The sequence below is a fragment of the Episyrphus balteatus genome, chromosome 1 (assembly GCF_945859705.1).
Source record: "Episyrphus balteatus chromosome 1, idEpiBalt1.1, whole genome shotgun sequence".
Taxonomy (NCBI): Eukaryota; Metazoa; Arthropoda; class Insecta; order Diptera; family Syrphidae; genus Episyrphus; species Episyrphus balteatus.
Window position 1 is genome coordinate 154,192,442 of NC_079134.1, and position 10,338 is coordinate 154,202,779.

Below are 10,338 nucleotides of genomic sequence, written 5' to 3' on the forward strand. Positions count from 1 at the left end.
AAAAACTCTAATATTAAAATAAAGAAAATTTTCAAAAAATTAATTTTTGGATTTAAAAAAACTATTATTTTCTTTTTTTTTTAACTAATATTTTTAAAACGGATTAATGAATTCCATTAAAACTTTTTTTATAATGTCGATTCATATTTTCTTATAAGTTTTTGAAAATTTTGATATAAAAAAAAAATATTTTGTAAAAAACGGGTCTAACGATTTTAAAAAATTTGTTTCTAAAAATTCTTTGTTTTACATGAAATTAAATGGCCCCAGCAAATTTGGTTGCAGGCAACTGTACATCTGCAACTTTGTATACGACAACAAGGCTATAAACTTTCCAGATAACATTTTCCATCTGTAACTCAGTATGTTAAGTTAAGGTTCATACATTTGAGTATTATCTCAAAAGTCATATTTCTATAGTTATAGTCAAATAATATATGAAAGTTTAAACTGAAGATATATCATTCGAGTTCAACCTCGAACAGAGGCGTACGTTTAGTTGCCGGGGCCCCGGGGCAAGACTAAATTTTTGGGCTCCTTTGATATAGAAAATAAGTATAGGCATTACGCCCTACATTTATTTTGGGAGCCCCTGATGTAGGGGAGAGTGGGGCAGTTTTGAACACTTTTTGCTTTCGCAACTGCTAGAAAGATATTTATTCGATTTATTGATCTGTTAGGTTTACTTATATGAAGCAGTGATATTGAACTTCGATTTTAAATTATATCTGGTTATTTTCGCATATTATTTATATTTAATTTTAATTTTAAACCGATATTAGGTCTTATGTTCAAAAGTGCCCCATGTATGGGGCAGTTTTGAACATGGAAGGGGCAGTTTTGAACATCAGTATTAATTTCGTTGTAATGAATAAATAATACTTAACTTTTTATTAGTTTTTTAATAAGAACATACAAAAACTCCAAATTGATTATTATATCATATTCAATTAACCAACAAATAATAAAAACTCAGAAAATAACATTAAAATTTAAAGTATAGTTATCGGTTTATCACATTTATAAGTTCAAAAGAAAAACAAAAACCAAGAAAAATTCATTTAAAATATATCTTAGAAAAATGGTATTCATACCATTTATGCTTCTCAGAGTAAAATAGATTTATTTTCAATATATATAGATGTATTTCTAGACATTAAATCCAAATGTTAACAAAGCGGATGTTCTTCATGTACCAGGAGCATTAATTGGTGTAGGTAGCTTGACTTTAATTTCTATAACGCTTAAGCGGTATATAATCGAGTCCTCATCGAGAACAGTCTAGCAGAACTTGAAGAATTCAGGCATTTTTTTAAATCCTCAATTATGTTGTACATATTCCCATTTTTCTTTAATTTTGCTCACAAATGCTAGTTTCATTATTTTTTTTTTATAAGAACATTACGATTTATTAAATAAAACACATTCAAGTGTCCTTAAAATGTCTGATACAAACTATTTGGGCGGTTTTGAACATGTTCAAAAGTGCCCCACAATACTTGTTCAAAACTGCCCCAACTGTGTCAACGACATTAAATGTTGAATAAATATTTAACATTAATATATTCATTCAAAAATTCACCGTCAATTAGTTTAAAATTCCTTAACCATTAACAAAAATTGTATTGCGTTTTGAAATCACGTACCAATTTTTTTTTAAACTCTTACAACTAAAAAACTGAAACAATGCAAAACCACTATAAAAATCACCTTCCACCTATAAATCTGAAAGTCAGCCGAGATAACGAATGAAAGTCATTGACATTTATGGATATCGTGTTGACGGGTTCAAATATCGAAATAATTCTAAAAAAGATTGATATACTAAAACTTTATATGCAGTGTTCAAATGTGCCCCGTGTTCAAAACTGCCCCACTCTCCCCTATCATTTGTTGGTCGCTAAGATTATTCAAGTAGGTAACATTTCTTCTTTTAGTCCAGTGCATTTATGATGTTCATATATGGGTGACCCAGCAGTTTGTACCACCCCCAAATTTTGTTTGCTCCTTCGATAGGGCATTGGCTGAATATCATTACCCTGATTTTTCGCACTAGCGAAATTCACCTTTCGGTCGCCATCTTGGATTTTAGTTTTTGTTGAATATCTCGATTTCTATTTATCCTACATAAAAGTTGTGTGTGCAAAAAATGTGGGCAATTAAATTTTGTGTCTTTTATGTTAAGAACACTTTTTCAATTTTGTGAATATTAAAAAAGTTACAAGCCAAAAAAAGGAAAAAAAATCGAAAAAAATGACAATTTTAAAGTTTTGAGCAGTTTTTATCAAAATTATGAAAAAACGCTCCGAAAAAAATTGTTCACTTTAAAATTGTCTACAACACTGCTATACAACTTTTTTTTGTATCGATATAATTAATAAAGTTACTAATGCTTTTTTGTTAAAAAATATCCCTTTTTTACGAAATGAAGAGACTTAAAGCTATAAAATACTCACTAATCATTTAAAATTCAAGATTTGGTAAAAAAATATTTAAGAAAAAAGTCAAGATACAAAACACAAACGAAAAGGAGCATTTTTTTTTTTCGGAAGGTTTTTTTCATAATTTTGATAAAAAGTGCTCAAAACTTTAAAACTGTCATTTTTTTTTTCGATTTTTTTTACTTTTTTGGCTTGTAACTTTTTTAATATTCACAAAATCGAAAAAGTGTTCTTAATATAAAAGACACGAAATTTAATTGCCTACGTTTTTTGTATATACAACTTTTATATAGGATAAATAGAAATCGAGATATTCAACAAAAACTAAAATCCAAGATGGCGGCCGACATTTGAATTTAGCGAAAGTGAAAAATCAGGGTAATGATATTTAGCCAATGTTCTATCGAATGAGCAAAAAAAATGCACTGGACTATGTCAAAGAAAACGATTTTTTTGTGGCCCATGAGGTAGTTTTTTTTTAATGAAATATTATGTGGCTGGCTACCAATTCATTATGCATTACAATGAAGAATATAATTTGTCTCTCTTGTGTCCGAAGTGGTTCATGTCAAATATCTCATATTTCCGCTTCGTTACTTTTATATAATAAGTTGACTTCTCTGCATTGTCTCCAGTCGGGGCCCTGGCGTGTAGGGGGCCCCGGGGCACCGCCCGGCTTGCCCTTATGGTGTGAACGCCCCTGACCTAAAACTAAAATCAATATCCTTGACAACACACACATCCAAGCAAACATACAAAACCCCTATTATAGAAACCTTGTTATGGTTCTGTTGATAAGGAAACCATAACATTTTCAATTTTTGCACGGAATAAAGTAGTTCTATAAATTCTTATCTTTTGAAATCATTTTGTTTTTGTTTTTACACTCTTGAGAAAAATGGCAACAGAAATTGTATGTAATGGTAGAAATAGATCATTGCCATCCTTGGAAGTAGTCAAACCAAGTAAGTTCCTTTTTGAATTAAGCTCATATAATACTTTTTCTAAACATAAATCCAATGTATAGCTCCACGTTCAATAATGTCTACTTCAAGTAACATTGATTGGCTTTTGCATATTTACTATGCTAGAAAAGATTTCACAACTTGCAAGGCAATGATTGAAAGGGAATTGCCGGAACATCTAAATCCTGAATATTTATTTTTTGTCAAGGTAAGAAAAGGTTATTGCATACAATAAATTGGAATGAAACCCAAAAATTCAATAGTTTTCAAAGCAAATAAAAATAAATTCCTTGAAATACAGATTTATAATGATTTTCCAACTTCATCTTTGAACTTTACGACTTAATAAATATTTTTCCTTATAGGGCTTAATTGCAAGAGACGAAGGCAATCATCTTGATGCACTTCGAAATCTACAAAAAGCAATTGATTTAAATTCGAAAAATATTGAATCGTACAAAGAAATTGGCAAAACACTGTAAACATACTCAAAGTCACACAAAAACTATTATAAAATTCTAAAATCCCTTATAACATCTTTCAAAAAGGTTTCAAATGGGACGCTTTAACCAGGCACTAGGTGTATTTCGTGAAGCCGAAACACTCTCCCCTCGACAGGATCATGAAATATTCCATTACATCGGAGAGCTTTTGTACCGCAAAGCAACAAACAACAAACAATTGAATACTAGTAGTTCTGAAGATGAGAACGAAGCTAAAATCTATTTTCAAAGAGCTGTACAAAATGGAAAAAAACTTGAAAGCTACCAAAGACTGGCAGAAATCTATAGAAAGGAAAAGGATTATTCAAAAGCTATTGAAATTTTAGAAATGTCCTTATTGTAAGGATATTTTGAATGACAAAATAACAAAAACACACACACATTTACGTATGTTTCTAAAATCTTTTGTTTTTTTTTTATGTTTCACAGAATTTCACCGGAAAATACTGAAATTTTAACCGAAATTGGAGTTTTGTATTTGAAAATCAATGAAACGGAAAAAGCATATGAGAAACTGTTGGAAGTTACAAATATCGATTCGAATTCTTCGAAAGGGCTATTAGCTTTTGGAGCTATACTGCAGGTAAGATGAACTTTCATTTTTCAATAGCAATTGCGATTTATAAAGCCATATTATATAGGGTTTGAGGATTTAAGTGAGTATTTGAGATATTTGCTACCAAAATCCTCATTTTTATTTACGGTAGTCGCATTTTTCGAAGGCCAATTTTTTCATAAAATTAATTTGGGTCACTATGGTGTATGAGTGTTTTTTTTATAGTATTTTTGATATATTGATGCTTTATTGTCTTTGATGTATTTATGCAACCTAACGTGTATTTACGCAAACTTAGTTATCATATTTAATATTTTATTTTTTGTTGTATAGTCTCGAAATGATGTCGAAGGTGCCTTGGGGAAATACAATCAAATCACTGGCCCGGAACTAGATAGCACTGAAATATGGAACAATATTGGATTGTGTTTTTTTAAGAAGAAAAAATTTATAGTGGTAAGATAAAATGGCCTTTGGGAATTTAGAAACATAACACAAAAAAATAAAAAAGAGATAAATTATTGAGTAAATTCAGTGCAAAACAAAAAAAAATATGTATGAAATTCTGTGGTACGGAGGTAAAAATATACCAATGATTATTTTAGATTTAAAATAACACAATGCTTGACTTTTTAATGTTTTTATGAAAACTACAATGGAAAATATTCATTTTTAATTTAAAAATATATTAATTATGGTGATTTCTCTTATTATTTTTGTTTTTGTGTGTATTTCTAGGCAATTTCATGTCTACGCAAATCTATATGGCTTTCACCATTGAATTATAATTCCTTGTATAATTTGAGCTTAATTTATATAGCAGGTAAGTATTTTTATTATTTATATATTGAGCATACAATCGAATATTAAAAACTAAAAAAAAAAATATTTTCAATTTAATAAAACAAAAAAGAAAATAATTCATACATAAAAGGGATTGTAACCAATTAATTGTACAGTGAATTACCGAATTAAATAAAAAAAAAAAAAAACAATATTATAAAACAAATTAAATTTTTTCATAACTATAATAACAAAATTAATGCATATAAACAAGAATAAAAAAAAAAAACAAATATTTGCATATTTAATTTAATCATCATTCTTAGTAGCGTTACTTAAAAAAAAAAAAATTATTAATGTATTTCACGAATAAATTTAATTTTTTGCTGTATTATTATTCAATGGTTATAGCCTATTTTACGTAGGTAATATTTTCATATGCAACATATGCATACCTACTTTACGAGATTTTTGTTTAACTCAGAAAAATGGGCTTGAACTCAAATAATCACTGCACAGATAATCATGGGGCAAGTAATCATGATAAGCCCATCAAAAGACAGTTCATTACAAAGAAAATTTCATCAAGAGAAACAATTTTTGAGAAAAAGACAACCAAAACCATTATAAAGGTATCTTTTCCCAAAAGAAGAGCATTCAAATAAATTCAACATTAATTTGTTGCAATCGAAATTTGTGATGACCTTTCGCATGATGGGCTGGCCATGATGATATTCGCTGTGACTTTTGGGTTGATTCGCAGAAAATGCACCATTAATGTTGTAATTTTTTTTAACATAATAACCCAAAGCTCTAATTTTTTGATTTTAATTTTTTTAATCTTTTCTCATTATGTCAATTTTTTGTTATATGAAGAGATTCCATATAAATTATACCTTTGAGGAGAGATTAAAGTCCCAAAAAGCCAATGATCCATATACAACGTCTGAGAACTTTGTCATCAAAACCAAAAATAAAATGAGTTTTTGAGTGAAAGGGTGTTTTTTTTGGTTGAAGATTAACATAAGATTATTTACTTTCAAAAATCAGTTTTAAAAGTGGTACCCGATTGAAATCCAGTAATTATATTACACAAGGATAGGAGTCATACATCTATGGAAGTCATACAATTATTTTGGATAAAAGGGTGTTTTTGTGTGCAAGGGAAATTAGACCAGTGCCGAAGGATTCAAAAACATTAAAAAGTAAGAAAAAATCATAGTAGGATAAAACCCATTGGAAAAGGTGAAGAGGTGAATATTATAAAAATGAAAGGAAAAATAAATTACGGGCGAGCCGATTTAGGGAAGTGGGTGGGTTGAGTTTTTTATATTAAAAAATGGTATATCTCGATTTCCGGCAGAACTACAAGTCCTATGGAAAAATGTTGAAAGGCAAAGGTGTAGGTAATAAAAAGATCTACAACTTACGTTTTAACAATTTTTTCACAATAACCTCAAAATTTATGTGAAAAATTAAAAAAACCGAGTTTTTGGTTTTTTATTTTTATCTTTTTCAAAAAAATGTTTTTTTTTACGAAATTTGGTGAAAACCTACCTTATTGTTTCCCAAATACACAGTAATTTATTTGATTTAAAATATTTATTTTTTTAAATTATTTTGACTAAATACCAAAAAAACACAGTAATTTTCAATCGAAAATTCACGTGTCAAAATATCAGCTTTTTTCAAAAAATCGGTGGGTAATTTATTTGTTAAAACCTCTATATAGTATATATAGTATATGTTCTGGGAAAAATTTTGGCCCATTTATTAAAATTTTTACTTAAAAACCGTAAGATTTTATGTTACATTAATAAATGCTATGGTTTTTAAGTAATTAAAGTAAAAATTTTAATAAATAGGCCAAAATTGTAAATAATTTTGTTCTGAGGTTTTTTTTTTATTTTTTTCCACTAAAAAAAAACACCCTTTCTCCCAAAGGCTCATTTTATTTTTGGAACGTTCATATACTTATGTTCTTAACTTGAGACTTATTACAAAATTCACTGTTTCCTTGAAAAAAACACCCTTTATTCCTGCTTTCTATCTTAAATACAACGTTTTAACCGTATTTGAATAATGCGGCCATCAGTTTTTTCACTTCAAAAAACACCCTTTAAACCATAATATTCTTATAGACACATTAAGTTCTTGCTTTCAACCTCAACAGTAATATAATTGTCAAACTTTGCTTAGTTTTTTCAACAGACCCACATTTTCTTTGCACTACAAAAAATAAACATCATTTCAAATAAAAACAAATTTATTTCATTCGTAATTCCCATGACATACAAATTTGTAATAAATTTCGTAAGGGTATCATTTGTATCATGGATTTATTGTTCTTATCGCAAATTTTCCTTTTTTCTAAAAAAAAAAATTGCTAAGATTTTTGTTTTTTTTAATACATTTTTTTAGCAATTTTCTTTTAGGTACCAGTTTTGTACCAGTTTTAATGGTAACAATTCTAAACTTCATCATTTCTTAAAAAAACGTCTTTGACTCAAGATAATTTTTACCGATTTCCAAAAAGGAGGAGGTATTCAATTCGCCTGTATTTTTTTTTTTTTTTTTTTTATGTTTGTTATCTCATAACTTTGGACTGAGTGAATTTTATATTGGAAAGCTCGTGGCTGCAATGTGGTCCCATTTCAATTTCGTTCAGTTATAGCCATAGGAACTATTAGAAAAACCATAAAACCCATGTTTTAGCCTTAGAAGTCGGTTTAGTTTTTTGATAAAAATGATTATGTACACTCTTTTGATTCTAAGTTCTTATAATAAACGAAACTTATTAGATTCAGCATCAAAAAATAACTAAAAAACATTTGTCAGTGTCATATGCTTATATTCACTATTTTGTTGACTTCACCATCTTCACTTTTCCTCAAAAAAAAAAAAAAAAACAAACTTCCACTCAAAATTTTTGTAAGGACTCTTTTGATCCTAAGTTTTTACAAAAAAAAAAAAAACTTTTTGCCAAGTTTCATGATGGTAACAATTTTTTTTAATGTATACTTTACCTGTAGATACTAAAAGCTCAATCCTTCATGTCTATGAGATAAGTTGTGAGTGCGATAGCTTAATACATTTATCTATTGTTATTTGACGATAAATTGATCATCATATTTCTATAATGACTTACAGTTTAATACCACTTATTAATTAAAAAAATGTCAGCATTCTTTTCAAAAATTTACTTTAATCGAACATATAAATATTTAACCTGGACAAAGAAATATCGCTCTACAAGTCTTTAAACTAAAAAGACATAAATATTGCAGTCAGAATGTTTAGAACAAAAATGTTTCACCTGTTTTATGATATAATATCCATCTCCATTAATTCTACTATACTACACACAACACATGCCATAGCCCAAACACATACAAAAGATACAAGTGTTGGGACAAAAATAAATAAACTGAGGGCAAACTTAACTCTCCTGAAAAATACGTGAGCAGATTAATTTCTAGTATAACCACCGACATCTAAAATAATGACTAGGAAAACTTTTAGACATCTGGTGCTACCCAAATGTATACAAAAATATACAACATTCAACACTCATATCGTCCTTACAAAAATTCATATACACAACACATGGAAGGATATGGTTTTGTTTGTTTTGAAAATACTCTTTCTTATGCTTGCGTAGATATACAAGAGTCTATAAAAATGAGCTAAGTTCATTTTTCGTCCTCGGGCACAGGTTAATCTTTTCAACAGGATTTTACAAACAAAATATATGTATTATATATCCTTCCACAACCTCTTGATAATAATGAAAATAAATTTAATTCTCATGCTTTTGCCGAAACATGATATGCAAGCTTATGTTTTAGCCATTCAGCACCACATGGTGTTTCGCTTCTTTAAATTTTCTCCAAAGACAAGTTCATAATACTAAATTAGATAAGTTTTTTTTTGTATCTCTAATATTTTCTATCTTTCTTTGTCGAAAACAGCTCAACAATATGCAAGTGCTTTTCATACCCTTGCCGCAGCTATCAACCTTCGCAAGGACAGCGCTGAATGCTACATGCTTTTAGGAAGTAGGTCAATTTGGTACTTTTTTTTTTATATCGATACTTCAATACCAGACTATTTTTTTTTGTGTATAGTTTGTTTGAGAAAACTGGAGGATTACGAAAATGCATTTACAGCTTTTGAACGGTCAGTTATGTTATCAAAAGTTCCTTCATCATCATCGACATCCCGAAATCCTTTGGTTTATCTAAATTTTGCGCTATTTTGCTACCAAATTGGAAAAATCGAATTGGCAACGGAGAATTTTAATTTGTTCTTGGAAAACTCACAGGATATGATTTTGCCAACTGACGTAAGTTGTAATCGATTAAGGAATTTACAATGGCAGTATGCAATAGGAGAGTGGAATTGAAAATTAGTAGAATTAGTACCTGAATAATTTGAAAAAAAAAAAAACATAATGTACCTCCACAAAGACACACTGTTGTATTGTTTTTGAGCACAAAGATAAAAAAAATAATATTCTTTTACAAAATATAAGATCCTTTGAATTGTTTGCAAAATTCCTTTTTTATTTTTTTAGTATAAATTCCAAGCGACAAAGCTAAAATCCTTATTGCAAATTTCATGGAATGAAAATGTCGATGTCGATAAGTCGATGGCAAAGGCGATTCACTTTGACGTTAACACCACAGTGATGAAGATGCCACCACAGGATAATGATAGTAGCACTGCTGAAGAAAATATTGTTACAAAGGATAACGAAGAGGATAAGATGCGAATTTGATTCATGGATTGGTTTGGATATAAATAAAAAAAAAATATACAAAGAAAATATAAAATTGTCATTGTCCTTAAAGAAAAAAAAAAATACAAAATAAAGATATTTTATCCTTTTGAGTAAGAGAGATCAACTCTAAAGAAGCGTGTTGATTTTTTATTTTTGGAAATATTTCTTAAGAATATTGTTTGTTTTGGTTTTTGGAATAAATCGGATAAGGAGTTTTTTTTTTGGTGTGGAATAAATCTTTTGAATGGGTAATAAATATTTTTTGTACATAAATCTTAAGGTAATTTTTTTATTTTTGAAAAGAAAA

The 10,338-nt window shown here is 28.6% G+C and overlaps 1 protein-coding gene across 1 annotated transcript; it reads left to right on the top strand.

The window, feature by feature from the left end:
* Positions 1-3,234: 3,234 nt before the first annotated feature.
* LOC129905594 (Bardet-Biedl syndrome 4 protein homolog) lies at positions 3,235-10,102 on the top strand. The gene is made up of 10 exons (XM_055981109.1): positions 3,235-3,406; positions 3,469-3,614; positions 3,772-3,884; positions 3,955-4,248; positions 4,339-4,492; positions 4,799-4,921; positions 5,204-5,288; positions 9,220-9,306; positions 9,376-9,593; positions 9,825-10,102. Exons 1-10 carry the CDS (start codon positions 3,340-3,342, stop codon positions 10,026-10,028), a joined length of 1,491 nt encoding a protein of 496 aa, XP_055837084.1. The 5' UTR covers positions 3,235-3,339; the 3' UTR covers positions 10,029-10,102.
* The last annotated feature ends 236 nt before the right edge of the window (positions 10,103-10,338 follow it).

What these genes read in the sequence shown, in the direction of transcription:
- LOC129905594 (XM_055981109.1), top strand. Translation starts at nt 3,340, where the DNA reads ATGGCAACAGAAATTGTATGTAATGGTAGAAATAGATCATTGCCATCC. An exon ending in ATTTTAGAAATGTCCTTATT is followed by an intron (nt 4,249 to 4,338) that starts GTAAGGATATTT and finishes TATGTTTCACAG; the next exon opens with AATTTCACCGGAAAATACTG. An exon ending in AGAAGAAAAAATTTATAGTG is followed by an intron (nt 4,922 to 5,203) that starts GTAAGATAAAAT and finishes GTGTATTTCTAG; the next exon opens with GCAATTTCATGTCTACGCAA.